Source organism: Diorhabda carinulata, chromosome 4 (assembly GCF_026250575.1).
Source record: "Diorhabda carinulata isolate Delta chromosome 4, icDioCari1.1, whole genome shotgun sequence".
In the NCBI taxonomy this organism is placed as follows: Eukaryota; Metazoa; Arthropoda; class Insecta; order Coleoptera; family Chrysomelidae; genus Diorhabda; species Diorhabda carinulata.
In genome coordinates this window covers 24,624,588-24,650,760 of record NC_079463.1, presented here as the reverse complement: position 1 = coordinate 24,650,760, position 26,173 = coordinate 24,624,588, and the positions used below count along the sequence as shown (strand labels likewise).

Here is a 26,173-nt window from a genome sequence, read left to right as displayed (position 1 = left end):
AGAGAACATTTTTTTAAATCTTTTGGTAAGGTCTGATTTTTTGTTATCTAATACGCTTCGGGGGTAACAAAATAAAGGTAAATGGAACCAAAGATGATAATTATATTCACAAGAACCATAGTTATTTATTATAAATAGGTAATTTGATTTTATAACGACGTATATAATCCCGGAATAATTTTTTTATGGGTTTAGTTAGAGGACGTATAGGTCCGCCGTGGTAAGTTACTGAGACGGCCTATACCCCCGCTATTGACGTTACAAGCGTTAATTCTAATATATAAAGATCTAGAACTAGAAAAAGGGTTTATATCGTTTGAATATTGCAAGTATTTGTTAGTAAAATGAATATTTAATGCTCGAAGCAGTAGAAAATGTTTATAAAAAGTACAAAAAACTGACTTCGCGACGATCACAGGATCAAAATTTTTGTGCTGAGCTTTGAAAACTTCTTATTACTAGTGGTGATATCGAATCTGTTTAGAAGCAGTTTATCATCATATTTAATCGGTTAATTTTATTAGTACCATCTAAGATTTGTAGGGTAAATATAGAAAAAAATTTTTTTAAAACTAATAAAAAAAAATAGGAGTTGACATTTCGATTCGAACTAACCATCATTATTATATTCTATAAAATCTAATTAGATTCTGTTCTTTTCTCCGGGTTGTTGGGCTATGATACCGTCGCCGAAAATAACTTTTGCTACCTGACCTCTCACCAACTTTTGCAGATAACATCTTCAGAAGTTGCTTGCTGCTCCAACTGATTCTGGGTGAGCTCTGCATTGGGTTGTTTTTTGGTTGGAATGAGGACATGTTTAAGCGAAATAAGATATATTTTAATTGGCCTTGATATAGAAAAGATATTTTTGGTAGGTTTTTAAGAGGCGGTTACTTGGTTCAACGAAACAAACAGGTTTTGGAAAGCGTTGTATCTCTGTGGTTAGAGCTGGTATGTATAGGCTGTTGCTGCAGTGGGTGAGGCGTCAAGCCCTAAGCCCTTTCTTTGTTGTTGTTGTGGCAACAAATTTAATGTGATCGTCGTAGTCTGTTAATGGATGTCCTGCTACTGCTGATTTTTCTACTTGTTACAGGTTTTGTGTTCTTCAAAACTAGTGCTTACGAAATGTTTTGTAGTGTCCACATTAATCTTTCCAAATGAACTTAGCAATTTCTCAGGTTTCTGGCCAATTAAAAAATATGTATAATAAAAACTGGAGTGGAATTACACAAAGAATTGAGTGTAAAGAAAAGAACAACAATAATTATAATGTTTGGTCCAAATGATGATGCAAGATAAAAAAAGAAAGAAGAATTTTGGGACAAATTGGGTGAGACAATAGAAGATGCTGGAGACAGCGAACTTCTCTTCGATCCAAAACGTCTCGCTTGGGTTCGTGTGCCATGAAACAATTTAGAAGATAGGGGAATGTAAGTATGTTGGTTTTTCCTTAAATGTGTACCAGGTACATCGGAAAGTATTAAGTTAATTGCATGCTATTAGGACATTAAGAATGTAAAAAAATGTGACTTGGATTTTCCAAAAAAGGACAGCTTGAAATTACCAGAGTCAAAGGATTATAGTTTTATTGAGAAAATTTTTAGGGGAAATGTGTACCTGTATCATTATGAATATTTCCCAGGTCTTATTGACGCAGTTTAAGCAAAATAAATCGTATTTTCTGTATCGTATATGAAGCCTGGATCCACCATTAATTCCTGAAATGAAAAACAATCGGAACAGTGGATTGCAAAGGGTGCATCTGCTACGAAAAAGGCAAAATGGTTTCATTAGCCGAAAGAGTGATGGTGACCATTTCATGGGATAGTCGTGGGATTATATTCACTATCTTCAAAAAGGTAGAACAATAACAGGAGAGTAATACGCACAATTGCTTGATGAGGTGAAGGTAAAAATTGCAAGGAAATAAGCGCATTTGAAGCAAAAGAAAGTATTCTTCCATTAAGTCAACGCAAGATTTAAAAAGAATGATTTTTTTCTATTTTACCCTACTATTTAGGAACTTATTAAAAATAGAAAGTAAAAAATCTTCAGCAGTAATACATCATTATATAATATGTACAGATAAAAATCAAAATATATCCTATGTACAATATAAATTTTATAAAATAAAAATAGAACCTAACCAACGGACAATTTGCAATCTTTATAGGAATTATTTTTTTCGAAATAACTGGTACAAATGAACAGATATTAAAAATTGGTTAAATGTGTACAGAGTACAAGAAATGTCAAAAGCTTTTTGAATATTAAAAATTTTCAGTTAAGTTCGTTTACTTTATTGAGGTTATAATTCTTTTAGCCATTTTGTAAAAATTTGGGAAGTGGAAAAACGAAACCGTGAAGTTTCTTAACTCTTAAAACGCATAGTGTTGCAATTTGCAACCAAATTATTTTTCTACGTGTTAAATAATAAACCTCAGAAAGTTTTATAATTTGGATGATTAGAGGACAAAAAAATACTCTAGTTCCTCCTTATGAAAGCGACGACATTTGCCTTAAGGATAGTGATGATATAGACTATGATTATGATTCAGAATCTGATCAATTAGAATTATCTAATAATGAAAGTGTTGAAGAAAATATTTAAAAAAAGAAATCAAGCAGCAAAAGAAAGTAAAATTACGATATGAATGGAAACGAGTAAATAAGGAAGATAGCCCAAGGGACACACCAGTTTGGTTACATAAAATGGAAGAAAGAGAAGTTTATTAACCGATAACGTATTTTGAGGAACTGAGAAATATCAGAGCTATACCAATACAACAACTTTCATATCTTAATGAATAGATTGTCTCCTTCAAGGGGGCGTCCCAACCCCAAAAAACCGTATAAATGGGAAAATAAATTTCATGAGTTATGTGATGTCACTGGTCTGATCTAAAATTTGGAATTTTACACCAGAAAAACTGAGCCCAATTCTAGTTCAAATGTAGCCAAAAATATGATTCTAACTTTCTCCCATTAAAAATCTGATATTTTGTGATAATTGGTCTCTTTTGTTCTAGGTACAGTCCAAATAGATTTCCTGATCTTACTTTCACAGCTGACGAAGACATGACAAAAAAGGGACGTGGTGTGTAGAGAACGAAGCAACAATAAAAGGAGTTGAACCTAAGGGCTGTAAATTGGATAGATAGATAATAACTAATATTCATATAATATCTTCTTTTTGATAAAAAAATTTAAAGTTATAATTTATGGGAGGAGTGTATTTAGTAGATGGTTTATCTTATAGAATAAAAATTATATCAAAGAAATATGACCTTCGACTATTCTTTCAGATTTTGGATTTAGCAGGTTACGTTTTAAGAGCAAATGATTTCAAAAAACAAGAAATCATGGATCTACTTTCCTTCAAATTATTAATTGCTGAGAATTTATGCAATATAAATAAATCCTTGGTAGACCAAGCAGTTAAGGAAAAGAAAAGTCCAGCAAAACCATCGCCTGAGATGGAAATAAGTAGAAATGGTGTTGGCCACTTTCCACGACTTAAAAGAAAATCGTCGAAGATGCAAGAAACCAGGACACAACTTTACTGAATTTGACGCCAATAGGTTTTCTGTTTTTCGATAGACTATATGGTATTTAAGAAGTTAACCTCCTTTTTTTGTCTGCATATGTCACATATTCCAACAGGACTGGTATTATAAAGAAACAAAAATACCACTACCACGATTTTTGCCCAAACCCATGTATTTTCAGGCAGTTTACTATATTAAATAATTTTCTGGAAAGCTCAAGTGTTCAATAAGAATCTAGATATACTCATATTAACATTTTGTGTTTGATAATTACACAGGTTATACAAAAAAATTTTTTAGCTCAGAAAATGATATAGTTTATTGTAATAATATTGGTGGCCTTCTAATGAACTTGGGACTCTCAAGGTACAAAGCTGAAGAATGGAGATCTTTTATGGACAGCTCTAATAGAAGTTTAAAATGCCTATTGCTCATTTAACTAAATTAAAAGAGGAGTATCAAAACGAGGATCTTGTTTTATAAAAACTTAAGTACTCGGAGCACCAATGGGCTATATGTGTCGATTTAAAAATGGTGAACTTTCTATTAGGTCAACAGAGTGGGTACACTAAATTTCCATGCTTTATATGTTTATGGGACAGCAGGGCAAAGAAAGATCACCGGATCAAGAAAGATTGGCCTTTGAGAAATAGCATGACGGTTGGCAAACAAAATATTATAAACCCACCTTTAATTTCTGGAGATAAGATTATTTTGCCTCCATTGCACTTCAAATTAGGACTTATGAAGCAATTTGTTAAGGCGTTAGATAAAACTGGTTGCTGGGATGAGCATATGATGGCAGATTACTGTTGGACTATTACACGGGAATGTCCTGAAGACATCCACCGCGGAAAATCTATAAAGAGGTGCTTCTAACCTATAAAATAATGAGTAATTTAATGTATTTAAATGTTTTGAATTAAATTTTCTTTGGTTTTTTTAAATAAATTTATTAAATGTTTTTTTGATTTATTTATCCTTACGAAATCTCGAAAACTACACGTAGCATTAAAAAAGTAAGTATCAATTTTTTATCAGGGTACCGAACGTACTTGAAATCTGTTTTACTTTTAGCGGCACCAAAGTCATTGTAGGCCTGTGTTATATATTCAAAATGTCACCGAAAAATATAATTCCTATAAATAACATTTGATTGAAATAAACTAATATTTTAAGGATATTTATTTTTTTTTAAATGTTATAGTAATAGTTCGAGTTCATTCCACCACAATTCACAAATAATAAAACATTTATTCTCATACGCTTTACCTATACATAAATTTATACAATATTGAAAGTTATTATGAACTAATATGAATATACAGGGTGCCAAAAGTTTACTGTCATATAAGTATATACCTGCAGTGGGACTGACATAAAAATGACGTGTCGAAATAACAAAAAATAAAGTAAGAATCGACACAATTAGACGCGACTTGAACGTAGTGAGTTCAAAACTACGAACATCAACAGGTAAGATGGTTTGTACACGTAGTAAGAATAAAGGATTTAAGTTGAAAGTTCTGGAACCGTTAATGATATTCATACTGAACACACTGTTCACACGACCATTACACCAACACTCACAATTACACTGTCTGCCGCGCGTTTCGATAACCAAGTTATCGTCTTCGGAGACCGAAGCTAAACTGTAAGTTGGAGTAGTGGTATTGTAAACAGTGTGTTCAGTAAGAATGAGGGAGGACAAAACAGTTGAGGTGATAAGGGAACCCAACACAAACAAAAAGAAGAGACAAATCTAAAAGGAAATGGAATGCAGAAAAAAAAGAGGACTGAATTGGAGACGGACTAAACAGGAACCAAATGGAATCACCACCATACCTATAGTAGAAAGGGTTGCCGATAAGTAAAATGACGCTATATATTTGGTTCTTGCTCTGTTAAGGGTTCTTACAAATCAAAATTTACAAGACAATTGAACCATTTATTATGTTCAATAAAGTTCACGATTTGGGCGCACCCAACTGTTGGCCAATGAGTTTATGACTGGTTGATTGCGACGTTGCCAACTAACCTTATTAAAAATGATAATTCAGTTAATGGTCATGTGACGGAAATCGAGCTCTATGTTTGCTCACTAGCTTGTTATAAACCAAGAAACCAAAGCACAGATGTTTTTTATTGGATAGCCGAATCTTAGAAAAAAAAACGAGCTAGATGACGATTTTTCCTTTTAAAACTTATAAAAAACATTCCTGGTTGTGAGAACACAGACTTCAGTGATGTTGCTGGGTGACAATAATGAGAAAAAAGAAGCAACTGATTCTGCTATCATCGAATTGGTCTCTGAGCTAAATGAGGTAAGTGATAACGAAGATAGTAGCGCTGTGATTGTACCAGTGATTACTTCTCCAGACGTAGTGCTGGACTGGAGGTAGTGCTACGCTACATTTAGGAAGAACAAAAAACGACCCCAAACGATACCCTTCCATTTAGACAATGGCGTGACGTGGCTGCCAAAAAACGGTGCTCTACTTTGAAACTGAATAATGTGGACAGATTTTTGAAGTCTTTTTTCTAGCATTGTCTTTAAAATTCAAATATTTGAGTGTACAGAATTTATAAAAACATTTAACGAAGGTAACTATTATATCATACAATTAAAAAAAAAAGTTATGATTGTTTTGACACACGTCATTTTCACATCATTAATTATTACGGTATATTATTCAAAATAACCAAGTGATGAGAATACAACAGTCAACTGACGATCCCTGTATAATTTACAATAGAAACATCGAATTTAGTACGATTTCGATTCAATTATAATTGCTCTATAATTTTAAATCATTTATTATTTTCCCTGTACATCCCTTTCAACAATTACTTGCTCATCCAAGTATTTTTAGTATAAGATTCATAAAAAAAGTCCTTGAAAAATTTTTCGTTATATTCAACGAAAACAAAAAAATAAATGGCACATAAATTAAAGTTAAATTGCTATGATTTATACAGTAGTCTGCGAATTCCGCAGACGATCTGGAGTTAAAGATATCATAGACCAAATACTGAGACAAAAATGGCGGTGGGCAGGACATGTTGCAAGGATACAAAATAACCGATGGACAGAAAGAATTCTAGATTGGAGACCGAGAACAGACAGACTAAATCCAGGAAGACCCTCTACGAGATGGACAGACGATATTAAAAGAATACGGACAAATTGGGTAGCAACCGCTCAGAGCAGAGAAAACTGGAAGCATTTGGAGGAGGCCTCTGTCCAGCAGTGGACATAGGCCTCTGGAATGAAGATGATGATGATACAATAGTCTTATTTCGGTTGGTCAGTTATGCCTCTAAAATTAGTTTCTAAGTAAATATTGATACTCCTAATATACATATGTAAATAGAACACCAAAATGGGAGATACCAACTTTATCGGATATATAGTCCCTAACACCATTTTAAAGACCTTGGTCCTGAACAAATCTATAATGCAAATGAGTCAGGGTTGTTTTGGAAGATATTCCCAGATATACTTCAGAATCTTTTGCTGAAACTAGTACTCCTAAATCTAAATAATTATTTTTGTGTCCTCGGTAAACACAACAGGGAATCATAAATTGCAGTTACTAATATTGGATAAGATCAAAATTCAAGATTTTTTGGATCTGTAACATTACAGTTACTAATCTTGGAGAAGGTCAAAAAGCTAAGATCTTTTGGATCTGTAACATTACAGTTACTAATCTTGGATAAGATCAAAATTCAAGATTTTTTGGATCTGTAACATTACAGTTACTAATATTGGAGAAAATCAAAAAGCAAATAACTTTTGGATATGTGACATTACAGTTACTAATATTGGAGAAGGTCAAAAAGCAAATATCTTTTGGAGCTGTAAAATTACAGTTACTAATCTTGGAGAAGGTCAAAAAGCCAAGATCTTTTGGAACTATGCATTATCAAGGGTTTGGGTAACAACAGATATTTCTAGAGTGGTTCAGAAAACATTTCGTTCCAGAAATCCATCTTCATTTGAATTATGTCTGCCACAAAGAGCATTTTTACTCTAATGCACCAGAATCCAGGTGCTAAAGAATCGATTACAGAAGATGGCAAATTTTCCGTACTGTACATGCCACCAAACTACACACCTTGATTTATCCTATGGAGCAAAATGTAATTAAAGATGTCATTATACAAAGAAAGTGCTACCTCATGTTTTTCGCAGAAAAAAGATGAAAGATTTTCACAATTAAAGATGCGATTTTTTTTACAATGTTGGGATCACTTTTCGTCGTATCTTATCAAAAAAATTTGGTAATTTCTATGATATTAACTGATCAATGCATGAGGAGATGAATCAAAATGACATGTAAAACGATCATCCACTCTTCTATGAAACCATGGGTCTATAGAAGAAACCATTTCTACTTTCTTAACAAACAGACACCCATAAATGATAATGATATCAAAATCCAACTGAATCAAAAGATTTGTAAGCATATAAGCTTAGAAGTTCAAAAAAATTACCTTATTGATTAAATGGTAATTGGGTATGTAGAATATTTCTACTTAACTTTGAATATTCGTTATCTTACCCAAAGACAGAAGTCTTTGCTGCACATTAAGGTAAGATAACGAATTTGACAGTTTTTTAAAAAAATTAAAATTTTTGACATTTCAAATTTTTTTTAGTAACAGCCTTAATAATTCGTATTTATAAATGTTTAGTTTATGATCTTCATAAAACGAATTAGTGATAGATAAGACCGTTTAGTAATAAAAAGATTTTATTGAAATACAAATCAATAAATTTGAGTTCCCAAGTTAAAACTGAAAAATTGTACGTAAATGTACCTACAGTGGGACATTCAACTTTATATCAGAAAAATAAGGGTTGCCTTATAACCTTCTAGCCGATTAAAGGGATTTGTGTTTTATGGCCTTTGTAAACATCTGCATTTACCAGCGATTCCAACTTGGGGATTTTTTCCATAAATTTAGGGAGAAAATAAATGACTTCTCTAATCGGAATTTTTTCGCTTAGGCAAGCTAGACAGTAGAGCCTGCAGAAAAATAAAATTTAAATTGTTTTGGAATTCTAATGAAAAGTCGATTGTCACACCTCAATTGTTCGTTTCATCAACTTGATGGTATTAAACTAATAGTTATTGTATTCATTTATTAAAAGATTTCACGTAGTCATGTAAAGGCAATAAACAAATTAACTTTTTCTTTTTATTATTTTAATAGAAACTTTTTTATTTAAAACTACTTCATCATAATTAAAATATTCAAGTAAATTAAGTTACTAAAAATATTCAATTATACTTTTCATTTATTAAAGTTATTACTTTAAACAATAGAATATCACAAACAATAAACTTAGGATATCTTAGTGTGAATTTAGGGGTTTTCCAAATATGCTCTACCAAAAATTTCACCCAAATGAAAACATTGATGTGAACACTATTGGTACATTTACCATATGTTACTTGGAGGGACATAAGAATTTTAGAACGGCTTGAGTGGGGCATGGGACAACATGGTTGGAAACTGTATATAAAATAATGACAGAATCAAGTTGGAATTTCAGCAACACAATTACACTATCTGAAGAGCGTTTCGATAACCAAGTTATCGTCTTCAGAGACTGAAGGTAAACAGTTATAGAAACGCCCAACAAAGTTTGTAATTGTTAGTATAGTGTGTTCAGTATTAATAACTCACTGAAAAAAGCTGTATAAACCATAACATTTGCAATCACAGTATAAATATTTTATTGCGAGTACATAACTGATGAGAGTGAATTTTAATATTTTTTACATTAATTATCTCTCCGTTTTAAACGTCAGTGCTTGCTAGGGAAACAAGTAATATTTTTGTTTACATCGAATTTCACCTTTAGTACTACATTTTAAGCATATTTTAATAGTAAATTTCAAAATAACATACAATCAAAAGAAAAAACTATTCAGTTAAGAGTTTTTATCGATACAGAACATTCCAACGGACTAGAATTAACAACGACCATTTTGTTTTTCTATTTTACATTAATAGTTACTGTGATATTTGAAATGTGGTCGGTTCAATTTCATACACTCTCAGACTCATAACCTCTCTCTGTAAAAGGCAAATTGCACGACCCTGTCGAACTGGTTAAAATCTTAATCTCAAAATTTTATATACTATAGATAATTTTTCCACTCAGGATTAATTTACTTTACAGAATTCTTCAATGGTTTATATAATAGAGTCAATATTAAACATAGAGAGGGAAAATAAGTTCGATAATTAACGGTAACAGATTAATCAATCTCTCTCAACTCTATTGTGGTTAGAATACCATGACGTCGAAGTTTAGAGTGGTGGAAGCGCGACAAGGGCTTTTCTACAAGGAAAAGGACCGTCTACTTTCATTAACCCCACATAATTCGATTTTGTAACGTCACAAATTACAGCAATCGTGTAGCTAGCATATGAGCCATTTTGGTGACATTGACAAGAAAATTGGTCCATTCCATTCCAGAACAGAGGTTAGCATTTTATTCACCTTATAAAGTGAGGTAAATATGAAAGAAACCACATTAATTATTATTATGTTATTTGTTTACATTTTACTATAAATTGAGGCAATGTCGTGTAATTTGTGACAGTCTGACATATTTAGTCAGGTAGATCGTCCTTTTTTATTGTGGAAAAGTCTTTGGGAATGGGAAAGAAAATGAATAATAAATTTTGATTTCCATAGCGATTGAAGATACTCTTTCTCTCTCTTGCAATAGTACAATCTATCTTCAATATTAACTCTATGATTAATATACAGTTATATCTTAAAGCGTAAGAGTCAGAGCATTAATAGAAACTGAAAACAATTGTATATTTTACAGATTAAAGTGCCTTAGGAGAACGGAATTTCCGGTTCATATGATCTACATGAAGATTGTTATATTACTGTTAGTAATAAGTGTACTAACGCATATATTTGTAATGACACGATGAGTAAATGACGATTGTAACCACTGAGAGTTGTTTCAGAAAAAAAGTAACAATGTGAAAATTTCCAGTGTATCTGAGTACGATCGTCAAATTAAGAGTATGCGGTAATATAAATAAAACATACAATCTTTAATTTTGCATAAAGGACATTTAAGGATATGAATAAGAAAAAAGGGACTTCATTAAAGGCCCCGTAAATATAGCGCGAAAATTTTTTAATAACCCGGAGGGTTTTTGTTATATGTGTGGAGAATTAACCTATACATCTCAGCGTCCAAAAATTACGCCATTAATTGAAAAGTGTTATTTTTATTTTCCAGTGTGCCACCAAGTTAAATCCTGGGTTCCACATATGTGTGAGTGAGACTCCTATTAGGTTGGAATAAACAAGAATCTAGACTTTTGGTATACCAATGATCATGTAAGTGATTATTATTTTTTTTTAATTAATCAAAAGGCGTCACAGCCAAGTCCAAAGACACTGCCCAGTACCCACACTTGTCATCTGTCATGAATACACATGGATGAATCTTTCTTATTAAGACCTATCCTACATAGTGCCGAACTGCCTCTACCAAAGCCTCCAAATCAATCAGAAAGTCTAGGTTCTGTTCCTAGGCCGGAAGTTGTTCTTAGTCAACCTGAAGGTATCTCAAGAGAGTGACACTAGTTATGTGATTCAAATTTGTCTAAAGGACAAGCTGAGCTTTGAAGGTCTAGATAAAACGACTGGAATTTACTTTCTCCTGGTATGAAAATTTCTTATTTCTGCTGAAATGAAACCTTAATTTTATAGAGCAGATGATTTAGTCTATTATAATAGCATTCCTGTAGTGATGAATTTATTGAATTTTGAATATGATCCAAATCTCTGGCAATTGTTCATTGACTAAACAACTATCTTAAAAGCAGTGTTGTTATACAACGGAAACAAATATCCTTCAATAGCAGTTGTCCGTGGTTCTGATATGAATGAGACTTACGAGAACATGAATTTCTTTCTTGAAAAAATTAAATACCTTTGTGAAGATTTTAAGGACATTGATCTTTTGCTTGGGCTACAGTTCGGTTACACAAAATATTGTTATTTCATTTAAGAATGGGACAGCAGAGACATATGTATGGCCCAATGGCACAATGACTTAATCAATGAGTTTATAATTTCATACAAAGCTTTGGGATGTAATATGTATTTAAAAATATATATCCTGCACTCTCATCTGGATTTCTTTCCCGAGAATTCGGTTGTTGCGAGTGACGAACAAAACGAAAGATTTCATAAGGACATTTTTTTAATAGAAAAGCGCTATCAAGGGAAAAAAAGTTAAGGAATGCTAGCAGATTACTGTTGGAGACCTATCAGAAGCCAAACATTTACGAAAATCAAAGCTATTCATTGTAGATTAAGGAATGTGATTCTTGTACTTTTTATAAAAATATATGTCTTGATATCACCATGTGTCGATTTTTTCCATTGATAAAATTTGGTATAAGGTTACGTGTAACAAAAAAAGTTTAACTTTTGTTGACAAATTATACCATTCCGATTAATTATTTCCAGATATTATAATATGAGTTTTTGCTTCTAAATGTTCTTGATTTTAGGTCTCTTCTGTTTTGAAATTAGTTTTTTTTTTCTAATAATTTTTGACAGACAAAAATTGACGTTTCGACGTCTTTTAATCTTTTTCAAAATATGATATCGACACTGACAATGACAACAAAATGAAAATAGAAATTTGTTCTAATAAATAAAATTAATTTTTCCTTAGTCCTTATATCTCAAATATGTTGGAGAAATCAATTAAATTAGAATTTACAATATCCGGAAAGATAATAAACAACATATTCAAAAAAAATTATAAACAGATATTACAATCAATTAAAAAGCAAAACAGAAACGAAACATCAGAATATAAAACATTTTTTCTTACCATATATACAAGGACATAATATATTATTCAAATATTTCACTTAATTAAAATCTAAAACACCAAAAAACAAACAAAGTAATATTATATATCAAGTGTCTTGTACTGATTGTGACGCTATCTACATAGGGCAGACATCTCAGTATTTAGAAAATAGACTAAAAGGTCATTAATACGATAAAAAAATAAAACGAACCACGAAAAAACATAATAAAGATTCAAAAATTCTTGGAACGGAAGTTAATACACGAAAAAGATAATTTTTAGAAATGGTTCATATTCATAAGAACAAAAAAGTTATAAATAATTTAAGTAAAATGTATAGTTCTATCTTGTTAATTCTAATAAATCTATAAATAATTTAATTGATTACTGCTACATATTTTTGATATGTAAGGACTAAGAAATAAATAAATTTCTATTTTGATTTTATTCTTATTTTGATGTTCATGGTGTAGGTGCTCTATTAATTGATATTAATACGTAAATTGTCAGTGTCAATATCATATTTTGATAGACTCTAAGGAGTCGAAACATCAATTTTTATGTCTTTAAAAAATTATTGAAAAAAATAATTATCAAACAGAAAAGACCTAAAATCAAGACCATTTAGGAATATAAACATATCAAAAGGTCTAAGAAATAAGAAATTGAAGAAATAATATGATTTTTGGTATAACGTAGCACGAATAATTTTCTATGAAAAAAATCACTTTTCTCGATACTGTTTGTCTTACGCTTCCGAATATAACAATTTCACATTTATATCATGATGAAAAATTATATTTAATAATGTAGATTAAGATTTATCCCACCAATCCATGAGGTTACATATAAAATCAAAAATAAAAACTAGCGCAAATTGCGATTTTTACTCAATGGCCTTCGACATGAAATCAATAAACCTTCTGGCGTACTGTTCCGGATCACAGGTACTAATTCCGTCGACGTTCGATCCATATTTCACAGTCTTAGCCGCTTTCGCCGCTTGTTTTTTGACGCCGTAGTGGGTTAGAACGTCGATTATCGCTATGAAATAAATTTCTTTGACTGGCGCTACTTCCGATGAAGGAATTGCGTATATGTCCAATTCTGGTATGATTCCACCTGAAAAGCGCATGTGGTTATATTTTTGATAAATGAGCAATAGACTATAATTAATTTAAAAAAATAAAAAAAGTTGTTGACACTATAGTATTGGCCTATAGGCGTGAAAATCAAACACAAAACGCAAACAAACATTGACACAAGATATTAATTTTATAATTTATGTATTAAGGGGGTATTTTGGTCTAGAAATTTGAAAAAAAACGATTTTTTCATATTTTCAAAACTTAGACCCTTAATAATATGTTCTTAACCGGATTTTTTAAAAATTCGCATTATTTTCGGAGATTGGAATTGTTTCTCAAACTCTAAATGTTTTTTTTTTCGAAACTAGTTTTTTGAAGTGGTTGACACAATCTCTCAAGTTCTACCCGAGCGAATACTTTGAAATTTTGTGGAAATCTTTTTTATATATCTCTCTATCGCCTCTGTCTTAGAATTTATTCATGTCGACGCCATTTTGTGATGTTTTTTGGCTAAGGTCAATGCGATAGCATTTTTTGGTTCCGGTTGCACCGTTTTATTATAGCCCCCACTTTACCTGCCTATAATTTATTATAATTTCTGATTTTTTTTCACATTTTTGATATTCTTAACAAATCAATAAATTTATTAAAAAAAATGGATAGAGGACGACTGTTTTTGAGATATAGTTTCCAGTGTATTGAAGAAGTGCCTGATAAGTGCTAGACAATAATTAACAACAACATTTTTACCCGATCACGAAAATAATTCATGAATTTTAAAACTAATCTATCGCATACTAACAAACAAACCGGTCTAACAAAAAAGCATTAGTTTTGGAACTATTGGAGAAGTGACTAATGAAATATCAAAAAAGTTTTTGATTTATTTTAATAAATTAGAAAACTTAAACGTTATATATGAGGGCTATTCAGTTTTTTTATGAATATCCCTCATATATATTTTTATTATAAGCACAAAGAACACCGCTAATGCTTAAAGCTGTCACCAATTTGAATAAAGCTTTTAAAACTTTTTCCATTCAGCTTATTCACACGTAGTTCTAACCTAAATGAAAGAAAATATAAAAAAATTATTTGTAGAGCCTAAACTGAAAACTTCCCTATCCGTGCATATTTTTCTATTGGAATTCCTCATTTTAACGGAGCTCTGATGCAATAAACAGGTATTTCATCAATAAATCCCACATAGGAAACAAATATGTCTTTGGTACAGACACAAAAGGTATAAGAAAGCCTTATCTATATTTTTGTATAATAATTCCATTGACGGCGCCACTTTATATTTCATTTTCCTTATACTATATTAGAAAAAAAATAAAGCTCAATCGAAAGCTAACGCTATTTCAGGGTTAATAATAAACTGTAAAATCTCAAAGATTTTTAAAGAGAAAAAAGAAAAACTTTTCACTCGTACTTTATACCTTGTAGCCTTATGCGTTTAAGTTTCGGTTTGAGGTGTGGATATACTTTGAAAAATTTGAACGAACCTAAAAAATCACAAAACTGAATTCTATTATGAATATTATTTATAGGAATGTAAATGAACAAACGTATAAACTATAGACAATAATCTTTTATAATTAATAATTACACAAATTATTAATATTAGACATATGAATTCAAAAATAATGATTTTAAAAATATTAAAATTTCTTTTCAAAGTAATGTTTAGTTATCGAAAAATGAAACCGATCACTGTTTAGATCTGAATTAATGGCAAATTATATCAAAAAGTTTATTCATCAAAAAAGCAAAACTAACAAAAAACAAAGAAGGTGTTTTGTCAATCTGATGTAGGAATAATGTCAATTTTTTTTCAAATCTAACATCGATACATTATTACACAGAAAAAATTATACAAGAAAATTAGCTGTAAAGTTAAAAAACTAATTATGAAATAAACTTAACAGAGTACTTGCATGGTTTGAGAAAAAAATTGTTTTGGATATATAATAGAGAAAAAAATTATTAAAAATTCAAAAATTTTGTAGGTAGTTTAAACATTTCAATAAGGCCGTCATAATGCGTGACGTCATGGGTATAAAATAAACATTGAACATGATACAAACTAAATGAGAGTCATTCTCTCGGTTATTCTACAATAAACTGTGATTAATCTCAAAAATGGTATATAAATCGTATTTTGTGCCAGGATGTAAAAATACCACGACTGAAACACCTGATAAAGATTTTTTTATGCCAAGAAATTCGAATATAAAACAAAAATGGTTTGAAAGTGTTGGTCGTTTTGACGATCTTGCGAAATGTAATTATTTTTATTGCCAGGATCATTTTAATGTAAGTAATATTCAAATTTAACTTATTCTAATATTTCAATGTAATTAGGTTTATTATGCATCTAATTCTCAACCTGATCATGTAAGAATGTAAGAACTTAACCTATAAAAGGTTTATTCACTTTATTTTCATATATAAAAAAATATTTTATTTATACGTAACTAATAATTAAAAACTGTATTTTAACAGCACATGCTACGTTGCCGGTACGATAACCTCGTGTTCATCAAGAATAAATAATTGTATGATTTTATAAAATTAAATTTATTCACTACATCAGATTGTTCGATTTCACGACACGACGATAAGCTCTACTAAAGCGTCTCCCTAATTAAAAGATGTTATTTCGAGCTTACCTGTCACTAAGTCTAAATACTGGTAAATTTTATTAAATTTACCTTCGTATTGGAGACTGTGTTCGCGATGGAGGTAATGCCCGAAAGCATTTGGAGAATCGGGTGGGGTCGTAATTCCCATCGTCCGATTTTCTAAACCGGAACCGCTTTCGCTTTCATCAGATTCTTGAGGATTTTCGGCTTCCAGTTCACGTTGTCTCTGAAGTTCTTGCTCCCCCCTTTCCACTTCGTGTATACCTATCATATTAATTGTATTTTTAATTTGGAAACATTAAGAAAACTTATTTTATGTTCATTTATAGGATTAAATTTATTTTTTATAGAAAAAGCGTTTTAAAAAGTTAATCAACTATGAGAGTTGTTTCAAAAGATTCTAACCTAACAAGGAAACAATAATGCTGTGTCTTCTCCTCTTTCATATCCGTAGGAATATTATCTTTCGAAAATAAATATTGAATGAGTGTTTAGTACTCAATTTTTTTCATTCAGTTCACCTTGTAGGTAAATTGACCTTCAGTCTCTGAAGACGATAACGTAGTTATCGAAACGCGCGTCAGATAGTGTAATTGTGAGTGTTGGTGTAAACAGTGTTCAGTAATGATCTCAAAAGAACAATTATCAATATGGAAACCATATTTAAAATGTTCCAGATTAGAGAGTGGATAAAAAAGTAATCTGTACGAAGTTTTAAGATCACCCGAATGAGTGCGAACTGACCAGGGAAATGGTATGAGCTTATAGTGATAGATAAAGACCTCTTCTTCTTTCATTGCCTTATACGTTACGATCGTTGGTTATTCTTATCAAGTTTACTGCGTTTCTAAACAGATCAACCACTGGCGTAGGTTGTGCAACCATGAACGCCGTCTTCTACCTGGTCCTCACTTTGCTTTGGACAATCAACTTCAAAAGATGGTATTTGTTATATCTTAATACTCCAGTAGATGACTTCCTTTTCTTTATCCAATCTCTGCATAATGTTGGTTATGTGTTCTGTGCAGAATATTTTCAAATTACGCCAAGAATGTAAATCCTCCACTGATTAAGGCTGGATATTATGATTATGTGGAGGTAACTTTTTGGTTTTTTTTTTGTAAAACACATCACTCAATAAGTCGTGTGAATAACTAAGAAAAAACGATTTTTATTCATCAACATAATCTCTTTCAAGAGCAATACAATCACTCCAACGCTTCTTGAACTACTCGATGCGCTGCTTGTAGAAGGATTTGTCTTTTGCCTCAAAATAGGGTTCAGTTTCAGCAATTGCTTCTTAATTGAGGTGAATTTCTTACCGGCAAGCATTTTTTGAGATCAGTAGTCACTGGAGGCCAGATCTGGACTATACGGTGGACGAGGAAGCAACTCGAAGTGGAATTCGTTCAATTTAACCATCGTTGCCATCGATGCTTTCTGATATCTTTACGGCCTCAGCCTTTCAATTTATGATTAGATACAACTAATTTGTGGACTTTTTTGATGTTTTTTGGAGTAAACTTCTCACCATCATCTGTGACTGCATGACCACGTTTAAATTCAGTAAACCATTAAAAAAAGGTTCTTTTTGATGGAGGAGAGCTTTTAAAGCCATGTACAGTATTTTTTTCCATCAAGAAGCAATGATAAATTAACACACAAAATTGTTTTGAAAATAACAAAAGTAGCTTCACTTAAATGGCTGTCACTTTTTTCTGACTAATTGAAGTCTTGAAATTTTCCACAAAATCTTTTGAAAGTTGATACTTCATAAACGTCATATGGATTTGACAATGGCAGCGCCATCTGTGTGTCAATCACATGACTTATTGAGTGATATTATATATAGATAGTTCAAAGTTCTTGAAAGTCTAGTAGAGTTCTGTTCCTTTCCGGAAAATCTTAAAATAATTGGATCTTCAATTAACCTTTGAAATGAAGTTCAGGGATTTTCTTGCCTACTGAAATATATAAATTTATTACATTTAGACAATGTCCTATAATTTGGTAGAATGAAGGAGAAGTAATAAATTAAATAAACAAGTTACCTAAGAGTAAACTATAGTCCATTAAGTGCAATTTGGTAAGAAAATCAACATCTGCTGTGAGCGTTTCCATTAATTTTGCCTTTGCTTCTTCGCCTATTGTCACCTAATAAAAATAAATAGAATTTAAATTATATATGTATAAAAATATTAACAATACTTAATATCAAGAAGAATAATCAATCAAAAATATTGAAAAGCGTACTAATAACAATCATGGTAAACTAGAAATCAACAAAAAATTCATTAGGACATTTGGGAGGTTCAGAAACGACCATTAAGAGTCAATCAGGTGTGCCAAATATGTAATCTAGACACAACTACTGTATTTATTCGACTTAGAGGAGGTACGTCGATGGACTGATGATTTTCATGTTGTTAGTGTTGCAACTTGTCCAGTAGTTCCCCCATCGGTAGCAGTTATTGTGAAGATTAGGCGTGGAAGCTTCTTTTGCAGTGCGATAGTGCGATACAAAAGTTCATTCCGGATTGAGATGGAACTCAGATTAACATAATGTTAAAACTGGACCTTACAAGAAGGTTAATACAGACCCAAATATCATGGATAATAGGATGAGGGAGTCTGTGCATATAGTTGATTGTTTTTCTTCAGGGAATAGAGAATGTAGACCTTAGTGGATTATAAAATAGATAAAAATCTTTCAAAAATTATGAAAAAAAAATTTCTAATAGAAGATACCTAAAATCAAGAAATAATAAATCCCAAAATTATTTTCAATTATATTCGAGAGAAGGTGCAATATGGTCTGATGCGCTCGGCGCGGTGTGATAAATAAATCCATTCTGTTTAAATTAATTTTGGGTAGTGAAATTTTCTCTCGAAATATTGAACTTAAATAAATAACGTACTGATAAAAAAAACGAGGACTCAATGAAATTTTCATTTGTTTTTTTTTTAAATTAGATAACAATATGGAAATAAACAAATAATTTCAAGTCATTAATGTTTTATTAAAATATAGGTATTTAACAATAAATCCTGAAAGCTTCATTATTATATCTTTAACGGTTGATTTTTAATTAATTTTTCAATAAAAAATTTTTCGTTATGAAAAAATTATTATTAAAAAATTTTCCAAAATCGTTCGGGAGATTAACTATTCTAGGTAACTACTTATGAAAAATTTTTGCGGAAAATGGGGGGTCCACAGCACATAAAAAAAGAAGAAGAAAGAAATTGAAGAAAGTTTTTAAAAATTCAGTAGTTACTGTATGAAAAAAATTTAAAAACTTATGACTTACAACAGACAAACAAAAGTTTATCTAACCTTCATTTGTTCATTGACGAAATCGTTGTCCTTTAACGTCGGCAATTCCTTTTCTCTTTCCTTCTCTGACGCTTCTCTATCGACCGTTGATCCTTTTAAATCGAACTTCCTGTGCGTACTGAGGTGATTCGAAAACACGTTCCTACTTACTACTATGTAATGTTCAACGTTATCTACTGTTAGGCGATACATTCCCAGATACTGGGGAAGAAGAGTTTTTCCGTGCCTTTCCACAATGTACTACAAAAAAATTATTTATTCATAACACAAGTGATACTATAAGTACAGTAACTTCCTACACCAATTTTGTATAATTATTTTTTAACAATATCAAAGTACAAGGCTATTTGACAGAAAACTTTCTCATTTGATTGATATTTCTCTCCTCTTTCTTTGGAGCATTTTTTGGAATCTGAAAACACCCAGTAGATGAGGAGGTACTAGAGGTACAAACCAAATGTGAAAGCCAACATTCAAAGTTGAATAAATGAGCTTGTAATGTATTCAAGGTGTCTAGTAAAAATTGAAAATCAATTTCCCGCCCTTCTCTCGATTTTTCCAGGTTGGTTTTCACATTTTCACGGTTGAAATTTCGGGAATTTACTAAACTTTTATTTTTTTCTTTTTTGTTTCAACATTATCTATTTTTCTAGTTTTCAACAAATCGTGTGATTCTTTGTGCTGCACCATATCTTGAGTAGGCATTCCTCATAGAGAGTATCCTATTACATCAGTAAATAAGTCACGTGACTGACACATAGATGACGCAGCCATTGTCACGCACCAACACTGTTTTGTATGTTATTTGGAAACTCAGCGCTGCGAACAATTTCTGGGAATCCCCGGGTTCAAATAGAAGAGCGCTAAGCCGAAGTTTTACTATAATTGGCGAGTTAATTATATACATTTCATTTTACTAGCTAGTTTTGAATTCAAATTATAATTTTAGACGTTCATAAATCGTTCGTGGAGGAATGTATGTTCTGAACAAAGCATACACATTTGAGACGTCCAGAAGATATTCATAATACATTCTGAATGTGTCCAAATTATCCACCGCAAACGAAAAATAGCCCTAATTATTAATTAATTAATAGATAATTAAATTGAAACATGAAACTACTTACCGGATGGTACGTTTTCAAGAACGAATGCATCCGTTCTACTTCTTCAGAAGTGAGAGTTTTAATTATAAAAATCTTATCATAACTCAAATAAAACTTCGCTCCACTTTTACCAGAAGAATCGTCTGGTAAAGGTTGAGATCTAAAATGATGATAACAAAAATATCACTAGGGAAATCTAAATTTGTAAATAGAAAACCAAAAATATGCAAAAAAACGTCAATTTACTGATTTGCTTTAAAATAAAACAACATTTTGGTGAAATAGGAATTTACAGTAAGCCAATATTTGTTTTTATCCTTGTTTAAAATGTTATCTTAGAGATCCCTTTTAATTTTTATTTTTTTAAATAATGAAAGGAGCTATTTTTCAGTAAAATTGTCAAATGTGACATTACTAAGAATTTCTCGAACCGTTGGCGTTATTCATACTGAATACACTTTTTACACCACTACTACACTCACGATTACACTGCCTGACCTTCAGACTCTGAAGACGATAAATTGGTTATCGAAACGCGCTTCGGATGGTGTAATGGTGAGTGTTGGTGTAGTGGTGGGGTAATATATTTTAATATAATTTTCCTTTTTATCTAAAACCGAAAACAATATGAAAATGTGAATATGATATACGTCCGTGATTATTAGTACGGTACTTGATTAGATATTCTTGACTTACTTGACCGTACTAAATCCCTTCCCAGATGTAAATAACTATTAAAATTTATCAATTAAAAAATTGTGTCTCTTGTCTGGATATAATACATTATAAACGGAAAAATTTTTTTTAAAATTGTTGATTATCCTGGTCTACAATGAAATCCTCCTTTAAAAACTTTTGTTATAAATATGACCATTCAAATTTTCTGAATCTATTCCCGTTGGCAGATTTTTTCCATCACGTCTAGATTTTTTTAGATTTCAAAAATTTTGGCTTTTTTAATTTTTTTGCGATCAATGTTAGAAACAGAGTATATAAATACAAAATGAGTTTTATAAAGTTGAAAGAATAAAAAAGAAAGTGCCGAAAAGGGTTTTTATGGTAATAAATACGCGCATGCGTAGTATTCGCTGTGATTTTACAACAGTTGAGTGAAAACTTGTTTTATAATTGTTTACATGTTATATCAGATGTTTTGGTAATTTTTGCATCAAGTTCATGTTCTCTATATAGGTTTTGAGTTTTTTATATGTAGTTTACAATAAATATAAAATAGATGTTTGAAAATTATTTTAATAAGTTTAGGTTATAAAATGTAAAAATTCTACAGACTTTTTTTACTACATTTGTGGGAAATTCGTACTAAAAACACAGCGAAATGCCATGACAGATCTTGTTATAACAGCTTATAATCTATATTTTGGATTTTATATCGATGAGCGAGATAAAAAGTTGATTGTCAAAAGTATGTTGCAACAGCTGTTCGAGAACTTTGAGAGGCTGGCTTAAAGGAAACAACAAATCCAAGTCGTTTACAATACCAATGATTTGGAGTGAGCCTCATCATCATGAAAATGATTGTTACTTCTGCATGACATCAACACGAGTGTTCTCAAAAAAAATACCTTATACCCGAACGTCCCATCTGCAAAGAGACCAATTCCTCGTGGTGAAGGTACTTCACCTCCAGTTCCACCAATTAATGAGAGGGTAGAAAATAAAAATATTTATGGTCTACAATCTTAATAGTTTTTTTTCTGCAGGTACATCTTCATCTTCGTACATTTTGTCTGGATCTTCTAGTAAATCTAAAGAACCTCATTTACTTAAAGAAAGTGACTTAAATGATCTTGGTACATTGTAATGATGCTGCACACAGAGTTTTCCAGAAGATTCTAGTGAATGGAGACTCCAGAATGGTAGTAAATACCCATCTGTGCCCATTGCACATGCTACGACCATGAACGAAAATAATACAAACCTAGAGGTATTACAAAAAATTGGATATTCTCTTGTCTGTGCTGATTTAAAATTCGTCGCAATACTTACTGGGTTACAAGGAGAAAAAGAGAAAAACATTACAAAATAAAAACTTGACCACTAAAAACAAATTTAAATCCTGGGCTTAAAAATATATCTCAAAAATTTTTCTGTTACCACAATAAAGATTATGCAGGTTTTCAATATCTAAAAAAAAAAGAAAATTACCTCGAATCAGTGACGCAAAATTAAAGGAAGGAATTTTTGTAGTTTCACAGATACATGAGCTAATGAAAGACGAAGCTTTTGATTCGAAATTGAGCAAAGCAGAAAAAAGAGCTTGAGTCATCATTGTCATATATTTCTTGGGAATACAAAACCTGTAAACTACCGAAAAATAATTCGGGAGCTTCCTTCTGCTTATGAAGTTTTATGATACAATATGTCACTCAAGGTTCAATTTTTTGGACTCACATTTAGATTTCTTTCCTAAAAATCTTGGATTCATATCAGATGAACATGGTGGAATGTTTCATCAGGATAAAATGCAGATTGAAAAAGGGTACAGTGGGAAATTGTCAATTGCAATGCTTGCTACTCCACGTTCAGAATTAGTTAAGGGCTCAATATTTTACAATGAAAAAAAAAATGCACAATCACTTGCCAATTGAAATCATCTTTTCCCGCATTTTGCAATAATTTGGCATATTTACTGGAAAATGCTTTCTACTCGGTAAACGAATTCTCTGTCTATATATATACATATATATATATATATATATATATATATATATATATATATATATATATATATATATATATATATATATATCATAAGTCCTTTCATCTTGTTTAAATGTTTTCAAAATCAAGTGTTTAAATAAATGGATTATTTGTTGGCATATATGGATTACTGTGAAGGTTATATAACACATATTATGTTCTGTTTTATAGACAGATTACTAATATTTTTTCAAATGAATAACAGTACTTCATATTACAACAACTAATGTTTCAACAAATAATTTTACTTCAGTATATTGAGATAAAGTTTTATTATTTTCAAGTAGAATTTTATTTAAAGTTGACGATAAAATCTCAAGTTTATTCATAGCATACTAATAAATGACCAATAAAACATTAAACAAATTGTGACATGAATTTTTAAAATCCTGTTTATATAGTGATTATAGTCTATTTTTATTTATGAGAGAGTAATAAAACATAATTACCAATCCAAAGCTTATTACGTTCATTTTGAATATCATTACAAAATAGTTTTAGTTTTTCCTTAAATTTTCATGAATGTACAAGAGCTAATAACAATAATAATAAAAAAAAGGTTTGGAAAAACCAAAAAATTACATAACCATATCATAAGATCTAGAAGTACCTAACTGCCAATAAAAGACATTTGGTTTTATTTTAATTCAAAGGCTCTCTTCCCGACAAATTTCGACAAAAATACAATTTTAGGTTTTTCCATACAGTAATGAGATCCAAGTTATGTATTCTTGACAGTTAGTTACAACTTGGATGGTGCAGTGTGCGTCTATTGTGAATTCTATTACAATTATGGAAAACTTGGAAGTGCCAAGTAAACGACAAAAAAATAAGTCCTTTAACAATTGACGAAAACAATTGTTTTAAATCATTTACAGACAAACATTTATGTAAGAGTGTTGATGATACAGTTAAATTGGTTAGTAGTACTATTCAACAGCACATAAAGCTCCAATAAATTCAAAATCAATATAAAAATGAATTGCTGTTTGTTAGTCTCGCTAAAACTCGACAACCACTGGACCGATTTGGCTAATTTTGGTCTTGAATTATTTGCGAAGTGCAGAGAAGGTTTAAAAGGTGAATAAATATGAAAATGCTCAGAATTAAATAAATACAACAATTTTTTTTCCTTTGATGTGTTAACTGTCATTCAGAAATCAAATTGAAAGAATAGTATAAAATGAATAACTAATTAGAATTTTTATATCTTTCTATCTACATATATATTCTCAGAAGGTAAAAAATAAACTTAATTATAGCTAACTATAGTAGTTAACTATCTACCAGATTATTTTTATGTCGATCATGAATATTAAGTTTTGTCACAAATGAAATTTCTGAACATAACCATAATATTTGACATTTGACAACCTACTATATGTAGATGGATGAATCCAAAGTTTTGTCACAAATGAAATTTCTGAACACAACAAAAATATTTGACAACTTACTATATATAGATCGATGAATCTTAAGTTTTGTCACAAATGAAATTTCTGAACACAACCTTGACATTTGACAAGCAATTATATGTAGATTGATGAATCTTAAGTTTTGTCACAAATTAATTAATCGTTTTACTAATATGTATGTATCAATTAGATCAGAAAATAAAGAAACCTTTAGCCATGAATATAGGAATTGGGTTGCATTTTTTTAATCCACAAATAAGCTTTTACTGTATATCAAAATTCTCCACCAGAATAGAAGTTAAATCAAGGGTGGTAAAAATGGAAACATTTGATTTGGTTGGATATCTATCTATCCAACAATGCCTATGTTGTTTTTTTTGCCGATTACTCAAAAAAAATTGTACGTTAAGGGGTTAAAAATATTTCTCCTTTTATTAACTTTAGAATGTCTATATACCTCGTAAATTTATGTGTAAATATGATATCAGAATTACAAATCTTAATTTGAAAAACATATATTTATCTAAAAAATGTAAATAATGAAATTAAAACAAAATCTTTGAACAATGGTATTGTGGAAGCAATTGTAATAAATTAGTGTGATGAAATGGAATATAATTAACTTAAAATAACACCTACTAACCTTGTTAACGATTCTTTATAATCAAGATCATCAATTCCAAATCTTTCTCTGATGTTTCTAAATACCATAGGACAGTATTCCTTAACTTTGAAATGGGAGGGCATGTTTTCCCTAAAAATAGATTATGATGGTACTAGGATTGAATAGATAATACTGCTATAATTTACTTATTAAATAGATGATTGTCAATTTTAATTTTCGAGTAGGCTCTAAAATCGTCCGGTAATAGCATTACCGGTATGGTAACGTGCATTAGTTCATTAATCTGAAAAATAATAAACATTAGAAATCAAGTGATTAGTATATAAACAAAAGCTTACTGTATGATTGATACCCCACATAAATACAGACAGGAATGGTTCATTGGCTCTGAAGAGCTTTACTTTTTGATGTTTCACTCGAAAATGTTTCTTTTTTAACTTCGAAAGACCCTGGCTACTACTCATTTTGACAGTCAATTTTTTTATAACCACCAATTCAGCTTTTGCGACTAGATAAACATCATTGGTAAAACATCAATGATACGATAATTAATATATTTGATAACGATTTAATTATCCGAACAGTACCTAGTCGAATATTTTTTTACAAAAATCATTCCTATTCCGAATAAATTAGTTATTCTAACTTCGACACACACCTTCATTGATTACTTCCCTGCAGTGTTGTTTGATAAATTTGTAAATGAGCGGTGCTGCCAGATTTCTAAATCAAATATTTCCAACATCAATCCCTAAAAGAATTGTCACTTTCAGTTACTAATTAATTTGGATTTATTA

At 30.7% G+C, this 26,173-nt stretch overlaps 1 protein-coding gene across 2 annotated transcripts; it reads right to left on the bottom strand.

Annotated features, from left to right (window-relative positions):
- Positions 1–82: 82 nt before the first annotated feature.
- On the bottom strand, positions 83–26,080 carry LOC130893443 (phosphatidylinositol 5-phosphate 4-kinase type-2 alpha). Of its 2 annotated transcripts, none has more exons than XM_057799571.1 (8): positions 25,715–26,080; positions 25,562–25,659; positions 25,395–25,505; positions 20,637–20,775; positions 19,510–19,749; positions 18,224–18,326; positions 16,200–16,436; positions 83–13,558 (listed from the first exon to the last, which is right to left on the bottom strand). In XM_057799571.1, the coding sequence occupies exons 1-8, from the start codon at positions 25,838–25,840 to the stop codon at positions 13,323–13,325; spliced, it is 1,290 nt and encodes a 429-aa protein (XP_057655554.1). In that variant the 5' UTR covers positions 25,841–26,080; the 3' UTR covers positions 83–13,322. The 2 variants fall into 2 exon arrangements, with proteins under 2 accessions (XP_057655554.1, XP_057655555.1); XM_057799572.1 differs by having other exon boundaries at positions 16,242–16,436.
- Positions 26,081–26,173: the final 93 nt, after the last annotated feature.

What these genes read in the sequence shown, in the direction of transcription:
- LOC130893443 (XM_057799571.1), bottom strand. Translation starts at nt 25,840, where the DNA reads ATGAGTAGTAGCCAGGGTCTTTCGAAGTTAAAAAAGAAACATTTTCGA. An exon ending in TCTTGAAAACGTACCATCCG is followed by an intron (nt 19,750 to 20,636) that starts GTAAGTAGTTTC and finishes ATTTTTTTGTAG; the next exon opens with TACATTGTGGAAAGGCACGG. An exon ending in TCGTCAATGAACAAATGAAG is followed by an intron (nt 18,327 to 19,509) that starts GTTAGATAAACT and finishes TATTTTTATTAG; the next exon opens with GTGACAATAGGCGAAGAAGC.